Here is a 23,779-nt window from a genome sequence, read left to right as displayed (position 1 = left end):
GAGTGGGTATACAACTGACGGCAACGAGCCCTCTCTCCCTGAATTACCAGGAACAAATAATTCAGCCATAAGGGGTTGTATTTAGCCTCTCCTTCATCCTTGACCCACATAGATCTATTCCTGCATAACCCAGATGTGAGCATCTATAACTACAGTTAGCTTATAATTGTGATGGCTGTGTCTTTCCTAGAAGAAGACAGTCTGCCACCCTTTGCTCTATCTTCCTAACTCTTACATTCTTTCAGTCCTTATTTCTGGAATGTTGTCTGAGCTTTAGAGGATGATGGTATAAAAGTCTTGTTAAGAACTTTAAAAATATTCATAACTACATAATGAATACAATTTCTTTATTAGAAAAGCATAAGGTTCTCAGTGGTCAATGACAGCTGATGATTAAGGCAGGAAAAAGAAAACACTCTGCCTTTCTTCATTGAAATATATATTAAGAGAAGTGTGCATATGTATATTACAACTTTATAATATATATAACTATATATATAACTATATATATATATATAACTATATATATATATATCACAATTTTCCATTTTGCGCCATCCATTTGACATCATAACCTCGGGGATTATACACTTAGAAAAATGAGCACACTACAATTTGCAGTAAATGTAAAGACTTAACCTAGTGATATGGTTCAGGGCTGGGAGTATTGCTCCATGGCCCCTTGCCCAGGACACTCCAGCTTAAACCTTTGATACCAGAAAATCAGGACAGAATCTTATGAAAGATTTGTTAAGCAAAGATATAAAGATATAAATATGATCTACTTAGCTAAAGTGACAGTTCTCCGTAGAAAATTATGATGTCTGGCTAGTTTATGTACAGTCACAAAAAATTCAAATTTGGCAATATGTACTAGATTCATTGAAAAAAAGATTCAATATGGAACATGGCTTAATCAGGTTTGCTGAAATATAACAGCTGTATGCTTGTGGATATAATGTTGTATTTTGGAAATATCTTTTGCTAAGTGGAGTATGAATATGCAAGTAAAATTGGAAAATGTGTATTATTCAAAATGTCTTTTAAAGTAAGTATTAATTTTCCTGTAAGGAAGTCTGCAACAACGCAGGAGAAAAATACAGTCAATGAAATTCCTGGATTTAGTAGCACCCTACTATTCAGTAACTATAAATGACAAATCTTCAGAATTATAAGTTAAAATGAGAACACAAACTCTTGAGACTCAAAAGACCGGCTCTACTTACTGAGGTACAAGACAAATGATAAACAGTTATGAGGATACAATATTAAAAATCAAAAGATAATGGCTTTTTTTAGACTTTGAAAGGGTACTGTCTGTATTTAAATGGTAGACAGAAGAAGAGACTCAATGAAAGAGAAAAGTTAATGAACAGCAGGACACTAGAATCTCATGGACTCTGAGAAGAGAACTAGAAAAATAGAAACATTAAGGACACTCTAAATAGGTAGTTCTCAACCTATGGTTCATGACCCCCATGGGGAGGTTGAATGATCCTTTCCCAGGGGTCACATATCAGATATTTACATTATGATTCATAACAGTATCAAAACTACAGTTACAATATAGCAATGAAAACAATTTCATGGTTGGGAGTCACCACAACAGGAGGAACTGAATTAAAAGGGTTGCAGCATTAGGAAGGTTGAAAACCATGGTTTTAGATAAAATATGATGATCTTTACTGGATCCAGGAACTCAGAGGCTTAAACACAGTTTAACAGAGAGACCTCTGCCAGGCTAGAGTCCCTGCTGAGATTGGAGATGGAAGAGTGGAGAAAGCCATATGAAGTGGAGCAACTCTGACAAACAGCATGACGTGTTCTCAGCATCAAAGTAAGAGGACAATAAAACAAGAGAAATCTGCAATCTTCATGAACTGAGGGAGCAGGAAGACAGAGCTGAGGATACTGAGGTATCTTAAGCAAAGGTGTGGCTGCTGGACCAACATTGAAGGCATATGGCAAAACCATTGAAAACAAAGATCTAGATTAAACAGTAGTTGTCTTTTTTTTTTCCTGAGACGAAAGAGATATAAATTCAGACATAAAAGTGGAAAGTCTTTGTGTCCATGAACCTCATTTATTTTTCTTGATGAAAAAGAGAACAAAACCATGCTGTAAAAAAATGACTGATGGTGCAGGAAAGATGTCTCAGTGGTTTAAGTACTTGCTGTTCCTTCAGAGGACCCAGGATCAGTACCCAGAACCCAGACACTGACTTGCAACTGCTTAACTCCAGTTCCAGGGATCCAGTGTCTTCTTTTGTCCTCTGTGGGCACCAGGAACATACATGGTGCACAGACATACATCCAGGCAAAACACCCATACAGGTAAAATAAAATAGCATTTCAAAAAAATGCATCTTGAGTAACTTCCAATGATTTTGTTTTTAATTTTTAATTATGTATTTATGTCTGTGTTTGTCTCTGGTTACATGCCATGTGGTACAGGTGGTCAGATAGATAGATGCCAGAGGAAGGTGTTGGATCCCATGGAGCTGGAGTTAAAGACAGTTGTGAACTGAGTGAAGTGGGTGCTGGAAGCCATCAGGTTCTCTGACCGAGTACCATGTGTTCTCAACCACTAAGTCGTCTCTCCGGTTGTTCAAGTGACTTTTAACAACATTTTAATTTATTGTCATAGTTAGCTTCATCAATCAACCTGACAGAAATCTAGAGGCATCTGAGAAGAGTGAATCTCAAAGAAGGAACTGACTAGCCTATGCCCATGTCTATGAGACATTTTCTTAAATGCTAACTGATGTAGGACCAGCCCCCTGTGGATGGTACCATCCCTAGACAGGTAGGCTTTGGCCCTGCAAGGAAGTCTGGGAGCAAGGTAATATAAAGTGTTCCTCCAGGTTTCCTTCCATTCCTCCAGCTTCTGCCTTGACTTCCCTTGGTGATAGACTGTTACCTGGAAGTCAAATAAGCCCTTTTTCCCCTAGTTGCTTTTCGGCATGCATTTTATCATAGCAACAGAAAGCAAGTTAGAACATCTATCTAGTTCTCATTAAGCATTTAGTACAAATATGTCATTTTCTGATAAAATTCTGCAGGAAATGGTGCTGTGCTTTATTTTTAAGCATTAAAATGATGCACCGGAAGCATGTGGTCCTAAATTATACCTGGAAGTATAATTTCTGGAGGCATCAGACCTGGACTGCTGAATGCAGTTCTAAAATAATATATACATTCTCTAAGAGAACTTATATAGGACCCTGCTACATTAGTCTCTAGGACAAAGATTTAATTTTGAATATAACCTAGGCTTGTTTTTGTGCCTCAATGTTCTGGGGTTGCTTTTGGGGTTAATCAAGTCTCAAAGACCAAATGTGCTCATGTAATCCTGAAATCCCTCCAGTTCATGATACCAAGGCAAGAGTATGCTATGTTCTAAGTTAGCCCTGCTATATAGCAAAAGAAGCTAAAAATCTCACAAAAGTCTAGTGTCAAGAAAGAACAGCATTGATTTAAATAACTGCATTTCTTTCTCAGATAATTTATTGGCTTCGTTCTAATAAGCAGCTGCTAGTGTGGGTTGAGAAAATGGCTCTGGGTCGAGAACATTGCATTTTCTAGAAGGGAATTAGCGCTGTTTTTGTAGACTCCTTACCTGCATGTTTGATGGTGGAATTTCTTCCCTTTTAGGAAGCACTTCTGTGTGTTTTCTGTACATTCACAGGCACATTTTCCGGGATTCAGGGGTTGGTTTCTAGGACAGGTTCTTTTACATACACACTGGCATGTGTTTTCATCAAATTCTCTGTTGGCTCCACATGAGGTGGGCAAAAGTTTGTTTTTACAAACACACTGGCACGAGTTTCTGTCTAGCTCTTTGTGAGGTCCACAGCTGGATGGCCGAAGCCCCCCTCTGCAGACACACTGACAGGTATCTTCGTCCAGCTCCTTGTTGGGTCCACAGACATCATGGAATCCATTGGTTGCGTCTAGGAAAACACAATACATATCCACTGGACCTTACTTGGTTCAGGATGTGACATAACATACACGCATTCATAACATCCTCCCTTTTAGTTTTTCAGTAAAGGAATGTATGTAAACATGTCTTTACATAGAAGTTAAAAGTAAGAGCAAAGGAAGCAGCTGATATCCTACTTTATACTCATTTCAATGAGTGATGAGCAGAATATTGTGGTAATTTAATATGAAAATATGATAATCAAAATCCAGATAAGATATAGACAGAAGTGTTTTTTCACTTACCATCCTCAGCATTTGAGTAATAGATAAAATCCTGCTGAGCCAGGCATCGGCACATGTGGTGATTCCATACATAGTTGGCTGGACAAGTTTTGTTGGCTGCTTGACACCTTTGGGGAAACAAATTAAACAGGAGCTAAACAACAGTGTAACTGGCATACAGAAGTATAATTCTTTGCACGTGCATGTTACAAAACATGCTTACAGGAAAGCTTGAAAATACATAAGAACAGAGGAGATGAACCATTAATGTCTCCTCTCAAACTATCCCCACCCCATCTGCCCACAGCTTTTAATCTGAGGTTACCCTTATAAGTTATAAGATCAAAAAGGACTCCCGATTTACCCTTTTTAAATGCAAGCAGGTTTCTTTGTATAATGATACATTGTTTTAACTTAATAAGAAATGCAATGATGCCTTCTATATTACCCTGTAATTTCCTTTACCAAATAAAATATAAATTTCAGGCAACTCCCGAGGTCATTTGATAGTTTTTCTCTACATAACTTTTAGTGGCTGTACAAAATTTCATGAAAAGTTGTAATATGTTTTATTTCTTATAATAACAATTTAAGTGGCTTTTAGCTTTTGCCTCGCAAATCCTACTTCAGTTATGGTGACATTCACATACAAACACATTTACTGTCTTATTTCTGAAACACAGAACCCATAGCTCTAATATCTCTTGATCAAGCATAATTTCCACTTTCCATTCCACCAAAAATATCCAAGAGCATGTTTTCTTGTATTTTTGTTTTCTTGGCCATCTCCTTCCTTCTTTTCGTTCTTCTCACCCTCTTTTCCTTCCTTCCTCCCTACCTCAATAGTCATGATTTGTTTTAGAAAAAAAAATTGAACAAATGGTCTTCCATCAAGGACTTAAATTACTCCTCGGATGTTCCAACTATCTTGCCTTTGACTAACAAGAGCCCATTCGTATTAATGACCACAACATTGGGCACTTTAGTATGACAGACCTCAGGTATTCACTGCCTCTACCTAGAGTGGATCATTTTTCACAGAGCCACAGTATTGCATATCATCATCATCATCATCATAATCATCACCATCACTACTACTACTACTTCAGAAAATGACATTTATAAACTATCATTTGGGATTAATCGTGTTCTGTGCCATTAGATTGAATTTCTTCTGGATCTTCTGAGTCAAATGCAGATACATTCTGCAGACTGTTCTCCTGGTTAATGTCTATTCAGGAGGCTCTTTGGCTTTTTATATTCTAACTTAGAGAACATACATTGATCTTTACTACTTGACTTGTCAACAGACACTGGTGTGGACAATAGGCAAAGATTTACTTAGATATCACACATCATTCATTTTAAAGCAATATTATAAACAACAACATGTGGTGGAAGAATGCTGAATGAATTCCAAAATGTTACAACACAGAAATAATCTGTGGAAATCCTAAAAAGTACACTGAAGGCAAACCAATAGGCCATGTGCTTTGGACATTGCTAAGAAAAGTTATATAGACTACTCAATGTGATAAAAACACTCTTTCAATGAGAGCCTAAGAACTACTGTGAAACTATACAAAGATTTTGTTTGGGGTTTTATTTTGCAGGAAAAGCAACTCTGGATTATGTTTGTTTGGAAGCAAGCCCTCACTATGTAGTGTAAGCGGACTTTGGACTTGTGATCCTTGGCCTCTCCCGTGCTGGGATTACAGACATATCTCTAGGTCTGTCTTCTAAATCTGCATGTTATAACCATGTCTACTGTCATTCTGAACATCACCTCTGATGGTTTATCAATGTTTTCCTTTCCAGCAGTTTACAGGAATTCTAAGGAATGGTCTATTCATTATTTTCAATATGGCAGCTTGTCTAAAACCCCCCATATGTTTCAGCCATACCATCACCTTTGGCAAATGGCACTGACTAATTTGATTTGGTTCACTCTTCCTTTCTTCACTTCTCCTAAGGGTCATGGCTCCTTTAGGTTCATGAGAGAGTCTATTATGGGGCTTTTCTTGATTTAGTTTAAGTTTGACTTTTTCTCCCTGTGTTATTTGCTATGTCATGGCAACTACAGCCTCTAGTAAAGCATGAAAACAGTCCAGGTGATAACCTAGAAGCAAGTATATGTTAATGGCAGCAATAATAGATGCTATTAAAATAAGTTGTTTTGTACAAACACTATAATTTATGGTAATTCATTAGAAATAAGCTATGCTTCAGAGTTAACTACAATTCGCTGTATTTTTTTTCATTTAAAATAAAATTAAACATGCTTGCCACATATATTTTTTGGAATAAGCAAGTGATCTTATGCAAGATAAGCATGTATGTATTTTTAGGCAAAAGGAAGATCAACTATTTCCAAAACCAACATAGGATAGCTAGGACTTTCAGTACACATATTTCACTTCATACTAACAAATTCCAGTGAAATATTTGGTCTCCAACAATCTTTATACAAATAGTTGCCTGTTTTATCCTGGGTATGCTATATGCCTTTTGTTTTTAATCTTAAAGATGTAACATCTTTATTTACTTGTGTGACAATGAATTAAGACTATGAGAAATGTACGTTCATTCTGGTCCATATCACCAGTGTGCTATTACTTTTCTTACTACTTTTGTTTATATATTTCAGTCTTTCTTCTTGGAAGACAACCAAAAGTAAAAGTCAACAACACGGCAACATGTTTAAACTTTGTTTGTCCACTTAGTATTTGCTGGAACATGTCATACTATCCTAAAATATTCAGTTAATCCTAAGGGAAAATCTCTGTCCACTACATTATTTTGTCATTGTGGTGGTTTGAAGGAGGGGTTCCCCATAAGTCCCAGATAGCTGGATACCTGGTCTTCATTTGATAGATGTTTGGGGAAGATGTTTTTGGCATGCTAGAGGAAATGTCATTGGGGGCAGATACTGAAGTTTCAAAAGACTGATGCCATTTTGAGTTAGCTTTCTGATTCATGCATGTGGGTCAAGATCTTAGCTACTGCCCCAGAACCATGCTTCCATGATCCCCCATTAAGATGGTAATGGATTATTATCCCTTTGGCACCATAAACCCTCAAATAAATTCTTTTTTTTAAGCTGTTGTCTTGGTTATTTTATCACAGCAATAGAAAGTAACTAATACAGTCATTATTTTATTTTATAGTTTGGTCATGAATGTGTATTGTCCATGATAATTTTAAACAGTATTTATCAGTTTTCCAAACCAATAGTAATAATTTAGTATGTAAGTTCTAGCCAGACTTTAGTATCCTACCATGAAACAATCTTTATTATCCTTCTATATACAGTGATAACACATATTGGTTATAGGTGGACACATATTGCTATGATGGCTGTAGAAATAACTTCTTTTTCATTTTGGCAATATGTAATTTATCCTACATTTGTCTGATGTAGTGTGTTTCTAGCTGCTGGTTACAGCTGGAACATGGAACATGAAATTAATTGAAGAGTCAAAATGTACATTTTATGCCCAATGAGATGACATATGACACTACTTCCAGCACCCAAGACTGTAAGGAAGATGCATCAGGAATTCCAGGCCATCGTCTTGGGCTACATAATAAGTTTGAGGCTAGTCTGTCCTATGTGAGAAAGCTTCTCAAAAAAAAAAAAAATCCAAATAAAGGCAAGGCTATATAGTCCCCAATGGAATGGCGGAATGATGTAGTAAAAATGAATTTCAACAGGTTTTTTTTCAGTTACACACAGATACAAACATGCATTAATATGTTCATACAAAGTCTCAGACACAGGTCCCCTCTCCCATCTGTGGTATGTGTATATTTGGTTGCAGTGATCTTTTTCTTTCAGTCTAAATTTTTGACAAAACAAAGATCTAAGCTATTTAAATGGCAGAGTTACAGGAGTCCTCTCAGCTTTTAGCCCTCAGTTATTGGAGCAATAAGGATCTTCCTTTTTAGGGGAGCTTGGGAGGGTTTACGCCTTTGTTCTGTCCACCCAGGCAGGTCTCCACCTTCAGTAAGCAGGAAAAGAAAACAATTTTCTTTCTTCTACACAGAGTTTTCATTTTTTTTATGGTATAGCATTCTCAAAACTATAAATTTAAATATATGAACTTTATGTGTAGACACAATTGCAGAGATTTACTTTGGGAATGTTATACAAACATCCAGATATGTATTTTCCTCTGTAGTAAATGCAAAGTTCACATGATCTGGCTGTATCACCTCTTTTTCTTTTTCGTGCTCATGTGGAACAAAAACAGAAGCTTTAAACAACACTTTCCATTATGTTATACCTGCAACATGCTTGTCAACACACACACACTTCAGAGCAGTTAGTAACGGTCTGCTTAAAGGGAACTAACTGTTTTGGATTCTAATCGTCTTGAAACACAATTTAAATTTCTAAAATATATGAGACATTTCACACAAATAAGAAAATATTACTAATCATAAACATACTAATGTTGAAACCTGAAATTATGCTGGATATTATTGAATTAAAGAAGCCACTATTGGGGTAAATATATTTATATAACTACTAAATGACACTCCCTCCTTCATATGCAAGAAGCAAAATCTTAGGATTTATAGCATAGTATTCTAAAAATGAGGTGGAAACAAAATTTTTAAATGTTACTATATTGTAATAAAAGGAAGTAGTGTCAGAATAGATAGAAGGATTAGCACAATGTGCTTATAGGCTTTATTTTTCAATCTTCAAGGCATTTTCATGCCATTGAAATTGATATTCAAAAGTAATGAATGATTAACATGTATATATACATTTTTATAAATAAGATATTTCATGTGCTACATTTACAAAGCACATTACTTGAAGCATACACTTTCTGCAAGGCATAGAATATTTTTTCATGTAGATTTATGTTGGAACCATGTAAGCAAATAAAAATTTCTTACTTTCCCCTTTAAACAGAATTTGTAACTTTTATGAAGGATGAAGTTGCTTTTATAAGAATTATTTCATTATTTGAAAACTTCCTTGACAGATTTGCTAGCAATTGATTTTGCTGTTTGAAATAAGTGGTCATGAATTCAAGGCTCTATACATTTCTCAATGGGAAAAAATGATGTGTTTAATGATAAAGTCAATTTTATTAGTCCATTACATCTCTAAAAATTTAGAAAGGATTCAGGGTAGAGTAATTCTAAATGTTGGGTAATGATTAGTAGCTCCTACGCTTTGAATATTTTGGCATGCTACTTCATGCATGTTATATTTGTGACTCATTTGTTCTACATTTTGGCACTGGGGTTTTATATACTTAGAGATCCTTGACTTGCCAAATCAACATGAAATGAACTAAAACACACTACTACTTCGATTTGACATTTGACAGAAATGAACTGAGATGTTATGATTCTTTCAAAGAACTACAATCTTTATAATTTACTTTATAAATTAATCACCTTAATTTATTTGTAGTTTTATAGCGTAATTGACAAAATTTTATATTGTGTAGCTACAAAAATGATGTTTTAATATGAGTATAAGCCTAACCCTGCATATGCCAAGAAAGTAATTAAAGGGAATCCTAGCTACATTAACAATTCTGGTAAATATCAAGCTAAAGATTTGCTTTCTTAAATGTCAACTGTCGATGTCACTTTAATCGATGAACTTCAATTCTATATATCCAGACACTTTTTCAAAGATTGTTGTCTGAGTATCAAATGGAAGGACAGCTGAATTCTGGTGATGTAAAGGCTACAGAATTCTGGATAAAATCCTCCACTAGCTTCGTTCCATTTTTTTTTTTTTAGCTTAACTTCATTATTCAAGTCTCATGAATACACTTTTATGTTTATATAGACACTTATTCAGTTACAGCTCTTCTATACTACTTAACAATGAATAAAAATTAGTAAAGCTTCTGGAGGCATAGCTGAATGGTAGAGTGTTTGTTACTACATGTGTGTCTGTTACTATATATTTTTACTATAGTTCAGTTCCTACGCACAGATACACACACAAACACACTCATACCACATGTATATAAAGTGGTTGTGGGATATTTGTACACTGTGTGAAGGTGTAATGCTGTGATTGGTATAATAAAAAGTTGAACAGCCAATGGCTAGGCAGGAGCTAGAGGGTGGTACTTCTGGGCAGAGAGAGAGGAAGTAGGAGGAGATAATTGAGGCACCAGAGAGAAGCAGAATGATTCGGACACACAGAATGGGAAAGAAAGGTAAAAGGCCACAAGTCAAAACATAGATTAATATAAATGGATTAATTGAAGTTATAGGAGCTTGTGGGACAAGCCTAAGCTAAAGCTAAGCTTTCAAAACTAGTAATTAGTCTCCATGTCATTATCTGGGATCTGGCTGGTGGGATAGAGAAAGACTTGATGCACAAAGTGGCCTTGTATTCAATGTTGTCATGTAACTTCTTTCATCCAAAATAACAAGAAATGTATTAAGATTCAGAAGTTTAAAACATAAAGGCCGATAGTCAATATTCCTACATCTAAACAATGTGCATATGCTTATTTGTCTTGAATAGAATTTTGTTGATCCCCATGAGTTGTTGCCTTGTCTGTGATGTTGCTTGCCTGTGTTCTGTTAGTCTGCTGACTGGAAGAAGAGTGGACAGCAGCAGGGTTTGTCCAGTTCTCAATGAAAAAGATGGTGCGTAAGTCTAACGGATGCATTTCATAAATTTGACAAGCATTATTTGAAAGAATAAGAAAGTATTTCATTAGTTTAAAAAGTGAATTGAAAACATCAAATACCTTTTCTTTTTATATAGTTCCAAACAACTGTTTTAAAGCATTACTGTGTCACAAAAGGCTGCCCACCACTGGATATGAAGCAATCACGCTGTATGGTCACTGACTGGTTAACTGGGCACAGAGTACTGGCATTTAAAACTGTGTGATTAGGAGAGGAAGGATCCAGGTGAACAAGGTATGCGGAGCAGGTATCAAAACCTCTGCTTTATTTGTTTTTACAGAGGTTTTAATAGGATGGAACAATAAAAACTACTACATCAGTTTGTCAGATTTTATTTCCTCATTGAATTTAAGTGAATTAAATTAAGCCAGAGAATGCATAAAGTTATGTAATCAGAAATGCAGTAAAAAAAATATCCATCAGTGTCTCTGGACTTAGTACACTGTCACAACCATCCCTCACTAGCAGGAAACGAAAACCCAAACCAAATGACAATTACATGACCTCAAAATAACTCCCTGTTGTCAGGAGTACAAGGGAAGGAGATATGAATAGGTGTACCATGGGATTTCAAGGGCAATGGAATTCTTCTGTGTAATAATATGATGGTGGATACATGACATTAGTCATTGGCCCAATTATAGAATGTACTACAAGGAGAACTCTCATGTAGCCTGTGGAACTTTATTAATTATAATACTCGCTCACCGATGAAAAGAAATATACCCCATCTTCTTTGTATCTTTCCCTTCACAAGAACTGACATAGTGTATCAACCAGGTTAAATAATAATTATTTTCCATTTTGTGAGCATTAAAACACATAGAATGCTTTGGTTATACTGAAATTTGTTTTGCCATTTTTCAGTACACAAAACTTTCTACTCTCCTCAACACCTTAGGAAAAAAAAACCAAAGGAAGAAGACTCCTTAGACTGGTCTTTAATGGTTTAAAAGCATAGCATAGTATTTTTAATTTATCACTCTAATTTTGCTGTCAGCTGGGAAAAATCACAGGCATGGTGTCAATGAAGAAGAAGAACTGGCAAGAATACTCTGTTATTTACACTTTGTTGTTTCTTCTCCTAGGGAAGCAGCCAGCCACAGAAATGCTGTGATGTCGAAGGCAATCTTCGATAAACCAGACCATGCGGCTACTACATAATATCTTGTTAGAAAAAAAAATAATGCTGCAGGGTTTAAACAATGCTTCTCTTGACTGAATTTTACTGGTACGTTCATTCATGCCAAGAACTCCTAAATGAGCATGTTAGAATATATACACATATATTCTATAGCTGTATCAATAAACATATGCATATATTCATATATAATCTATACCCGTATATTTATATGTAAACATATGTATATATTATTATCTCTCTATATAAACACATGTATATATATGCATAAATATTTTGTATATGTATAGAGAAAATACTTGTAGAAAATGATGAGCAGACATATACTTTAAGATTTCAAATAATAATGATGTATGTCCATACAGATTTTAAACTTGCAAAGAGGGTATTTCTAGAACATCCAAAAATGCCTTCTTATGAATGCTGAGAAAAAATTCTTTCTGATGAGATAGTTTAAGGTTATGTCTCAATTTAAGTCTTAATTTAATGGGAGTATCCTATATCTACTCTTTTATAAATGTTAGTAAATTATTTTTATGCTCATCTGTTTATTTATATTTAAAGAACAAGACTAATGTATGATCTTCAAACTTAAAGGGAAAACTGGGCAATTAAAGCTGGAAAAGGAAATGTCATGACTTTTGAACCTTTAAGCAATGGGACTGAGGATCTATTATAGATTAATGGACTAAAAACGTTGAGTTCTCAAGTCTTAAATAAGAAGGTGCCTGGGCTATGTATCTTCTGTCCTCCCCAGCAAAGATAAGAGTCCTTACAATAATGAAACTCTCCCCTTAAATCCCAATAAATATAACTTCTTACTATCAAGCACATTTTATTTAGTATTTTAGTGCCAATATTTTATAACAATTCAGTAAACAAATCAAAGATGAATTATAATCTGAGCTAGAATTTTCTATTTTACAACCCCCTTTATCTTTCTTTTCAAGTTGACACTACTTCAAAGACTGACATCGTATCATAACTGGCTTCAAATAATAATTTGCAGCCATTTTATGATGCATTAAGTACAGTTTAAGATGCTTTTACCACGTTGAACCTTTTCATGTCACTTATCTATCTTTAAACTTCCTATTCTAGCCTCATATTTTTACAAAAACATGAGGATTCCTAGGCTGATGTTCACTACTTCAAACTCACAGCCTTAGTCTTTTCATTATTTAATACCATACTGATTTAATGGACAAAAATCTAATTAAATCATCCATTAACCATTGCCACTAGACTGTTCAATTTCCTTACATCTTCATTGGACATAGCAGGCATCAACCAATTAACCAATAAATTCACCACTAGTAGCTTTAAGATACCTGTCAGACAGTGGTGGCTCACACCTTTAATCCCAGCACTTAGGAAGAAGAGGTAGGTGGATCTCTGTGAGTACAAGGCTAGCTTGGTCTACACTGTAAGTTCCAGGACAAAGCTACAGAGAGAAACCATATCTCGAAAGATACTTATGTCTTTACATAATATAACGTTCTCATTCTGTGTGTGTGTGTGTGTGTGTGTGTGTGTGTGTGTGTATTCCTTCTATGTTTACACCCTTCTATTTCTATTTTGTAGCACATTGATTTGCCTGTCATATTTGTCATGGAAACATAATCACTTATCAGTTTAATAGAATATAGTACCTGTGAAATAAACCAACTTGATGCACATGTAATAACACGGTTACATCTCTAAAGCATAACGTCCAGAGCAAAAAGCAATGTTGCCATCTTAACACAGAAGCAGTGCTGACTGTGGAATTTTGATGAGACAAATGCAGTGGAAAACCTTCATCTGAGCCCTAAGAAAAGGATGCGGCCTTAGAAAGGAAGAAAAGAAAGAGAACTTACTTCAAGCTAAAAATCATAATAGAAACAAGACACAGCAGAGGAAATGACCTTGTGACCAGGGAATCAGATTTTGTGCAACACAGACGTGGAGAATAATGCCAAGTAAGATGACAAAGAAAAATGATGGGGAGAAATTTGTGCTCAATTCTTTAAGCAACAGACGGCACCATTCTTGCTTGGACAGATCAAATGATGTCTTTTGAAGCTTGCTTACAACAGTGGACAGGAATGGGGGGAAAGACCTGCTACCAAGAGACTGACTTGACACTGATATGCTAAATCTGACGTCCACACAGAATAAAGTGGACGACTATAAGTGAGGAGAATTGAGTGTAAGTTGGAAGAGGTATCTCCCTCACCTCTCAAATCATGAATAATACTTGTGTGGGATAAAAGAAGCAATAATTGGGGATAACTGCAATTTCAAAGACTCGAAAGAATATGAGAACTTTGTGCTTTGACAAACAGAGAAATAGAATGGACTGAACTAGTCTTTAGGTTTAGCATATAGCTAATATAATTGTAAGGACATAAAAGATACATGTAGAAAATTATTGACAAGCAAGAATATGATCAGATCTTCAAATGAAATTTTTGGGAACCATGAACACAAAGATGATACCTAAAGTTCTCAGAATGGATGCTTTGCCCAAGGAAATAAGGTCTAGAAATTGACCAGCTCTCCGAGGGCTGCATGAATGAGATGACAGGGAGGACCTGCTCTTCAGAGATATCTGTGAGTTTTTTTTCTTCTTCAAGCCAAGGAGGACAGATTCGTGCTAATATCAGGCTATAACCGAGTTCCCCTAAAATGTCCCAAAGAGAGTCACTTATCTGCCAACTTAAGTTGAACATCATGAAGAAATCCCATAGGAAGACCACTGTTAGTGCAGTACATTTTCTGTGGAAGCCCCAAAGGTGAGTGTGTTTTTTAATATTCTGTACTACATATTGTCCATCTACTTATGCTGTTATAATAAGTGCTGGAATTATGTATGATACTACTACATAGGAATAAAAAAGTACACTGAGCTCCATCTCTGTCTGGGGGTTCAAAGTTCCTAGGACCCAAATGACAATAAAAATTATTCCAATATAACTTATTCACAGTGTCCAAATTGATGCTCTGCCCTTCCCTTAGAAAAATGGTACTCTTTGCTATACTAAAAGAACGACGGGAGAACAGCTTGAATGTTAAATGACAGTTTGAATGTTATTTCAAGTTATTTATATGAAGAGAAAATTCAAGTAATTAAATATGATTTCAATAGTCAATCTTTGCTGAAACAAGAAATAGAAAGCTATATTTCAACCGTATTTTACTGTATCATCATAATATGTATGGTTGATATTTGTTTTAAACTTAAATCACTAAGGCTTAAATTTTTAAGCTTTAGCATAATTTCTAAGTGAGTACTCAACTTCACAGATGTTAAATCAATGTGGCTACTTCAATAGTTGTATGAACAGTGGTGGGATGTGCACCATTCTATAGAATGTCCTTTTATATGGTGAAATACCCTGCTTATTCAATGGGTAGTCAGTATAATTCTATTATTATTGCATAATATTTTATGTTTTGTATTTGATGAGAACTATAACCATCTTTATAAAATTTCCTTTAATAAACTTGTGTTTATTTGAAGATAATTTTAAGTTAGGAGAAGATGTAGAAAAGAACAGACTTAATTCATACTCACTGTGATAATGTTGCTGGCAGAGAACGTCTAATAATTGAATGAACTTGTCTGTAAACGTCCAGTTTAGACATGCATCGGCAGGAAGTATGATTGGCAAAACTGATTGTGACTGGCTTGGGGCCTTGAGAGAGAGGCACTGTAATTTCAAACAACTACAAAGGGACAAAAAGAAGAAAAATATTATATAGATGCTACCGAGGACTTCTATGCTAAATGTTGGAGTCCAAAAGAGTGCATGAGATTAGCTTGTTATGACTTGGTTTTGTGTAACATAGGCAGAGCATTAGTGCTTTTCAAATGATAACAAAATAAAAAGTGGTTTGTTCCTAAATAGTACCTTCCATCAGAAAAATAAATATTTCACATGCTTACATCATATCACTAGCTATGGATTATATTATAAGTATGATGACCAACTAATGACATAGAACAGAGAAGTGACAGACCAGTGTGTTCAAGGAAAAAAGAATTATTTCAGAGTCCCGGATTACTCAGTATCAAGGTCTTAAAAGCCTAGGGATTTAAAATTCAACACAGATTTTTCTGTAGTAAATATCTTCCTGACTTACGAGCAAAGCTACTGGACACAGCCTAGAAATGCTTAGTTAAGTCCTATTTTATGTAAACCAAATCCATAGCCATAAATTACAGTTATAAAACTAATTTTCATTCCAAATGAAATTTCTTCTTGAATGTTTTACACATCTCAGATCTCAAGAATTTGCAACATTTAAAATAAAAACAAGTGATCTATTATTTTAACAAACAAAGCTGTGTTATTGCAATCTTGACAGACCTCATAAAAAGGAGTTGAAAATAAAGTGGGGGCATTTTACATGCTGTTGGACTCGAGTCTAAAGATGAGATGTGACTAAGGTGTTTTCTAGTTTGCAGAAAATTACAGATTTCAAAAAGGGCAGGAGGGGCAACCTACAGACTAAGTGGATTTTAATTTCTAAAGATCACAAGCCAACTTATTACTAGAAAGAATGGTAACCTTACCCATTAACTGCTTGTTTGTAAGATCTATTTATAGTAAAAAAAAAAAAATGACAGTTGAACCCTGTGTTACTCTGTATTGCCATAGCAATCTGAGAAGTTCTCCAAAGGGAGAAATGCCTCAGAGCTGTGGAACTGCTCCCTGCTCCCTGGCCGTAATTTCATGCCATCACTTAACAATTGCTGACAGTGGTGAGGGGTTAAAATACATTTGACAGTTTTAATCACACACCAGGAAGACCTTTCTGCTGAATTTTAAAGAAAGAAATACAATTATTTATGACATTGTGGGTGGACTTTAAGACCGTGTAAAGTGCAATAAGCCAGGCCCAGAAACACAGGTACTATGTGGTCTCATATGTATGTGCAAAATAAAGTAACTGATGTCATTAAAATTAAGAGTAGAAATGTTGGCTTCCAGAAACTGGGGAGGAATGATGGGCCATGCTGCAGTTAGGAGGTAATAAGTAGCTCTGGGGTACCATTTCACAGTGAGGGGACCACTTACGGGGATTGTGTATTGTACATCTCAAAAAGCCAGATGTATATTCAGTATTTTTGCAGAAACAACTTATAAATATTTGAGAAAATAGGCTTTTGACCTGATTACACAATGTGTACATATTTAAACAATATGTAGTACACAATCCATGAAATTCTGTGTTTTTACTGTATCAAAATAAACTTACACTGATGAAAAAGGACCATCTAAATTATATGATGCACATTTTCTTTATTTGAAGGGTACTTAGATAACATTCAATAATTCAACTACTTTCTAGCAAAACATAACCTGTTCATGAAAGATGGATATAAGATTATATATACCCAGAAAGGATAGTTTTCTTAACTTCCACATTTAAGAACTATAAGGGTTTGGAAAAGTGGTTAAGCTTTACCATGGTATATATATATTTTTTAATAATCAGTTAACTAAAGATAATAACTAATGTATTATTTCTTTGGATTGTTATGAAAATTATATAACCTTGTGTACATGAATATGATTATGTATATAGTTTGCTATAGAGATGCTATTATTTGCATAAATTCTCAAGGCTATGCATTTTCCAGAATACTATACATTTTTATAGATAATATATGATCTCAACATGCCAGAATTATGATTTTGAGCAATTCTTTTCTGAGCATGCATTTGTTTATGCTGCTGACATGAAACTTCTCATTTGACGGCAGACATTCCTTATCTATAGATAGCTGTTTTATGAAAAAAACTTGTAAGTCTACATACGCTACAACTTTTCTTTTGTTTTAGGACTTGCGCTAAGCCTATAATACCAGTAAGTGATACAGAGGATACATGGGTTGTGCATAAAAAGAGGAATTTTAATATATTTATAAATTATTCTTTAATTTTTGTGGCACTGGGGACAGAATCTGGGCTCTTGCATCTGATGTAATGCTGAGCTGTGCTTCAGTTCTTAATATTTTTATAGTTTTATATGATTTCACTTGCATATTTAAACATATCTTAAATTATATAAGCAATGATAGCAAGGCATAAAGGTCAGTAAATACAGGTGTAATAATGATTATATAATAAACAGATAAATATTTGGATCTAGAGCTGTAGGAGAGCTTTGTAAGAGCTGTCAGTATCAAAGTTGTGAAAAAAAATCATGGGCATTGTTGTGATATGCAGTGAGACCATTGAGAATGAAAAGAGAACATATGTAATAATAGAATCCTGGGGGACAGGAGCATAGAGGAGGCAGAGAAAACAAGTATCTTGTGAGAATGTAAACTACTCAGGGGGAAGCCCGGAGGGAATACACAATGGAAGCTGAGGCGAAGAAAGAGAGAAGAACTTGAAAATGGCGCCTTTGGTTCAGTGTCAGGCAAGTATCTCCTACCTAATGGTTGAGACTGGGTGGAGACTAGGAACATCACAAGTAGCTCTGCAGGAGGTGGATGGGCAAAATCTCTAGGAGAGGAGCAGCAAAGTGAACTGGGGGCAGGAAGAAAGACCAGTAGGACTGGAAAAGGACTCAGAGGTGGCGGACCATTGGGGCATCTGCTGTTACAGGTTTCCTATTGCACCATTGACACTGTCTTACATGACGAGGAACACAGAATCCAGCAGTGACAGAGAAGACAGTTTTGGAGATAATGCCTATGCCACACGGTTGAAGTGCCCCACCCCCAAGCCTCGGCAGCAGCATCTCTACCCACAATGTTGCTGCCACTAACTCCAAGTTCGATCAAAGGGGGAAAGGGACCAGAAGGCCACAATGGGCAGCCTAAGTGATCATGGAACCATTCTTACAAGCACGTAGATAATATTCACCCATGCATGGGTTGTATTTAATAGCAAGAGCTTTGAAGAATGTTCTGGTCAGATGCAGGACAGTTAAACTGTGTATTAATAAAGGATATTCTTAGAAAAATCAACACGGCTGTGAGCATCCGAAGGTAGGAAGGGGTGTGTGCATGAATAAATAAGGAAAGGGATGATGTAGCAGTTGAAGAGGCTTAAAGTCAGAGCACTGTGTAGAGCTGCTTCTGTCATAAGCTGAGAGCTTTAATAAGCATGGCAGCTACCGTGGTGCTTCGGAGTTAACCAAACACAAGTTTGGTTAACTAATCACAACTAATGTTGTCACATTTCACTGTGGCTAAGTGGGCAACACAGAAGCTGCACTGAGTTAATATGACCTACAGGGACAAATAGGCTGACAGCAAGAGACTTTCCTTGCAAAGCGTTTGACAAGTTTTTTCAGGGAGCTTTCTTCGTTCTGTAGTTGATGATGTCAGTGAGGAAAGGTTAGGGATCCAGAGAAAGTTTTGATTAATGTGAAAAGTAGGATTCTTTATACTTAGGTTGTATCCATCTATCAACTTGGGAAACACTGCCAATTGTGTGTGTGTACTGAAGCTAACTGCACCTATGCCAGCTTCTGCTGCATACTCAGGGGGCTCCTCTAGTTTCCAATTTCCTTTTGTATTGCCCTGTGTGTGTATGTTGACAGAAATATGTCTGACATTCTAAATTTTGTAAGTGTGCTGATTCGCATGTTAATTTGTGATTTTTCAATAACGATGCTAAATTCAATATTGCTTAGAATGAATGCATAGGCCTCTTTTCCTAATCAGATGATATATGCTTAGAAAGCATAAACTTTAAAACACAAGTCGATAATCAATCACTGGAAGTACATTTTAAAAATGCATGTGCCACTTTCAAACTAAATATACATACTCTTCAAACAGTTGGTTGCTTTTGTCCTTAGTCATTCCCTAGAACCAAGAGTTGGAGGTCTTTTTTTTTTTTTTTTTTTTTTTTTTTTTTTTTTTTTTTTTTTGGTTTTTTGAGACAGGGTTTCTCTGTGTAGTTTTGGTGCCTTTCCTGGATCTCGCTCTGTAGACCAGGCTAGCCTCGAACTCACAGAGATCCGCCTGCCTCTGCCTCCTGAGTGCTGGGATTAAAGGTATGCGCCACCACCGCCTGGCAAGTTGGAGGTCTTAAAGAATAACAGGTAACGGGTAGAGTCTTGGAATTGCCATTTATAACTGTAGCTTAGGAACAGTTATCATAATCCTAAACCTCCAATCCATTATCTATAAAATAATGATGATAATGGTGATAATGGTAATGTCTACTGATGAGTCTGGATTCTGCCTTCTCCCCACTCCTTTTTTTTTTTTTTTTAACCACAACAACAGCTGCCAAGATTAATGTAAATATTTGTTAAATGGATTCTGATGTTTACTTTTTGTTACTGTTTAAACTATTTTCCTTGTTCATATCATCAATAATTTATTTATTGAGTATCTATAAACAGCAAAGGTCCTTGCTGGAATTCCAGCACGATAGCTGTCATTAATGATGTTTATCCTTAAGCAGCTCATGGTTAATAGTATAATCAGTAAGAGTGAATGGCAACACACATGTGTGTATGTACTGATCACACACACACACACATACACACACACACACGTACATGTTGTTGCACACACATGAATACACCACAGTGACAGATACCAGGGGAGAATTTTTAAGGCACCACATAGTTTCTAATAGATGCTCTTAGTAAACAGGAAACTGCGGTGAACCTTCATGTGATGTCTTCTCTGGCCATTATGTGACATCTGAACACTTAACTACAACCTTCTGTCAGTAGATTCTATATAAACATATTGATGTTTGAAACAGCAAGTGGATTCTACCATGCTTCAATACTATTCTCACACTGTTGTTAGACTAATTTCTGTTTTAATCTGTACATAGTAGCATTTTTTGTTCACTTTACGCTCAAAGTATAAAATTCAGGCATGGCTTACAGAATTAAATAATGTTCCATATCCAATGTGTCTATTCAGTAGGTACTAAAAGATAGCACAATCTATGTAAAAATGTAATCAATTACAGCCTGATATTTACTAAAACAGTATTGTGCTATGAAGAAAGTACTTCCAGAACAACACATAATATTAATTCATATTTTATCTAATATTTAAGTTGTAAAGATATTCCTTACGAACAGGTGTTATATATGTTTATATGCTTTGTTTTGGTTTGTGGATAGATTTAAAAAGGCATGTATATAAAGAAGGCATTCTTTAAAGTCGAGAAATTGAAAAACAGCTGATTTTATATTCTGTCTATGTGTGCCAAGTAAAGAGAAATGGGAAATAATTCTGACTTTAGGTTCTCTGTTGTTATCTACTGGCGTTCTTTAATAAGAATATATAATGATCAATTCTCACCAACAAGAATGGATTTCAAATAAAGCACACTTTGAAACAATAGTGTTTACCCAGCATAGCAACTGCTGCAGATCAACAGTTCCCATTTCCATACACCTTACAAGCTGTTCAAGAAAAAGTGCAGAACTTCTTTGTTGGGAATAGACTGGGCTACAGTTTATTACTAAATTCAAAGGGCATATTTTTGCATACTAATAGAGACTTTTAAAACATCTTCATGTCTAAAATACAATTTGCATTTCCTCTAACTATCCTAACTTTGAGCACATTTAACACAAAAATAAAAAGCTGTGGCTAGAGCGTACACTAGCAATAGTAAAATCAGACTTTAAACTACCAAACATTTAAACTAATAATTTCTAAAAATGGGAAAAGACGAAAGTTCAAAGCACATGAACAGCACATGCAGCTGTTCAAAGCCTGTGGAACATAGATGGGATCTGGAATGAAAAGCAGAGAGAAGACAGTTTTGACATCCAGCTCTGAACTAAATTTTAACATACTGTCATGCATGAAATTCATACACTGTGTTCCAAATAGGTTAAAACCCCAAATCAGGAGTTTTCAGAGTACTTGATAGAATTTTAACATATCAATATCTTTATTGGACCAAATTAGCATGTTCTACAGATGCCTACATTACTCTCTTCAGGAAAATATGACTATTGCAAAACTTTCTGCTAACCCTTCCTGGGCTCTTTCTCCCCATCAAGATAAAATCTGTTTTCTTAACTTTACTTGCCAAATATTAACTTGCTAAAGATACAACACAAATCACATTCTATTTATCCAATATATGAATAAATATGAGTGGAATAAATTAATCTTTCCCACTACCGCAGCGTTCTGGAAGAAGCGTTTCCAGCTACAGTACAAAGCAATAGTATGCCCACTTTTACTACAACTTTCCAGTCTATACTGAGGCATAAATATATTATGCTACAAAGAGATTATGACAAATTTTATTTAAATATAGACAGGAATGTTTTGGGGAATACATATGTTTATGTGATTTTATAAAAATAATGAAACATAAATTGAGAATTCTTTTTGCGATGGAAACACCGCATTTTAAACAATGCTCACAATTAGCTCATGAAGGCTAGGCAGGCAGCTCTGGCCTGGTGCTAATGATTATGCAAAAAGGGCCCAGTTTCTTCAGAGCAAAATTCAGGCCTTCCAGTGAGATCCATGGTCCTAGTAACTTTTCTTCACTTATTCCCATCTTTAGGATGGCATTTAGGGTAAAAAGGAATATTCGAGAGCTTCTTACACCAGGCGTGTGGCTTCAAAGATGTCTTCTTCTGCCTTTACTTTCACCACCAAATAATTTACTTTCTGCAAGATTCACTTTAGCTTTCGGTTTTTGTCTCCTAAATATACAACTTCACAAAAGAAAATACACTTAGGGCATGTTTATGCAAGAGGTGAAGATGGCATCCAATCTGTATGTTTCTGGATGTTCAAGGGGGATGCCTCTGAGCAGTTGTTATTGATTACTTCAGTTTGGAATGCTCAGCCCATGTGGTTTTACTTTGCAACTAGAAACTGGCTTCCTCACGCATTCTGATAACCTGCCCTTCACGGAGACCCATAAGAAAACATTTCTATGAAGTTTCCATTTAAAAAAAAATCAACAATCCAGACACAACACTTGAAGTCCTGGTGTTCTTAAAGTTTATATGACTCAGACTGGTGACTTTGATTGCTCAAATATGTGTCTGAAACTTTAACAAAATAAAGCTGCATGGTTTTTTTTAAATATTTGTTTGGGTTTTTTGTTTTGTTTTTGTTTTTTCTTTTACCTTAAAGAAATTTAGCAGTAAGAAAGTTATTTTTTTTAAATTGGAGAGAAATCTTCACACATTCTCACATGTAAATTGGTAAGATTTTTTTTTATAAACTTAGGAGAAAGTTATCAAGTAGATATAACAAACTGCATTAAAAACAGAAAACATAACTGACCACTCCTTCCTGCCTTGGGGAGTTTCATGCTTTAGCCACTTGGGATATAAAGTTCATTGAATAGACTTCCATAAACTGGTGGAGTCCTCATTCATAACACCTACACCACTTTTAATGACTGGATGAATATTAATTTTATTTTATAAGTTGAGTTTTCATTTTGTGTATGTATATGCAGACGTGGGGGATATGTACAGTAGGGAAGGTAGATCCCCCCAAGCCGAAGTTACGGGCCTTTGTGACCCACCAGATCTTGGTGCTGGGAATTGAACTCTGTTCCTGTATGAGATCAGGATTCCTAACCTCTGAGTGATCTCTCCAGCCCCAAATACAATTATCGTGGCCACATATTAAATCCTATTTGGACAGGATGTATATGTTACAACTTACTGTAAAACAGTATAAGATACCACTCATTTAACTGAATTTAAGTTAAATGCATTCTTTTAATCTAAATAAAACCATGCAAGAAGATCCTGTGGGTAGGAGGAG

General features: G+C 35.5%; 1 protein-coding gene across 1 annotated transcript in view; it reads right to left on the bottom strand.

Moving 5' to 3' along the window:
• Positions 1 to 23,779, bottom strand: part of Vegfc (vascular endothelial growth factor C) — a 101,639-nt gene that overhangs the window by 1,711 nt on the left and 76,149 nt on the right. The window contains exons 4-6 of the mRNA XM_059244696.1: positions 15,596 to 15,747; positions 4,230 to 4,336; positions 3,619 to 3,952 (exon numbers count right to left, since the gene is read on the bottom strand). Coding sequence (XP_059100679.1) covers positions 3,619 to 3,952; positions 4,230 to 4,336; positions 15,596 to 15,747 — 593 coding nt within the window. The remainder of the gene's footprint in view (positions 1 to 3,618; positions 3,953 to 4,229; positions 4,337 to 15,595; positions 15,748 to 23,779) is intronic.

Source organism: Peromyscus eremicus, chromosome 17, assembly GCF_949786415.1.
Source record: "Peromyscus eremicus chromosome 17, PerEre_H2_v1, whole genome shotgun sequence".
In the NCBI taxonomy this organism is placed as follows: domain Eukaryota; kingdom Metazoa; phylum Chordata; class Mammalia; order Rodentia; family Cricetidae; genus Peromyscus; species Peromyscus eremicus.
The sequence above is the reverse complement of the archived record's forward strand: the minus strand, read 5'-3'. Positions and strand labels throughout refer to the sequence as shown.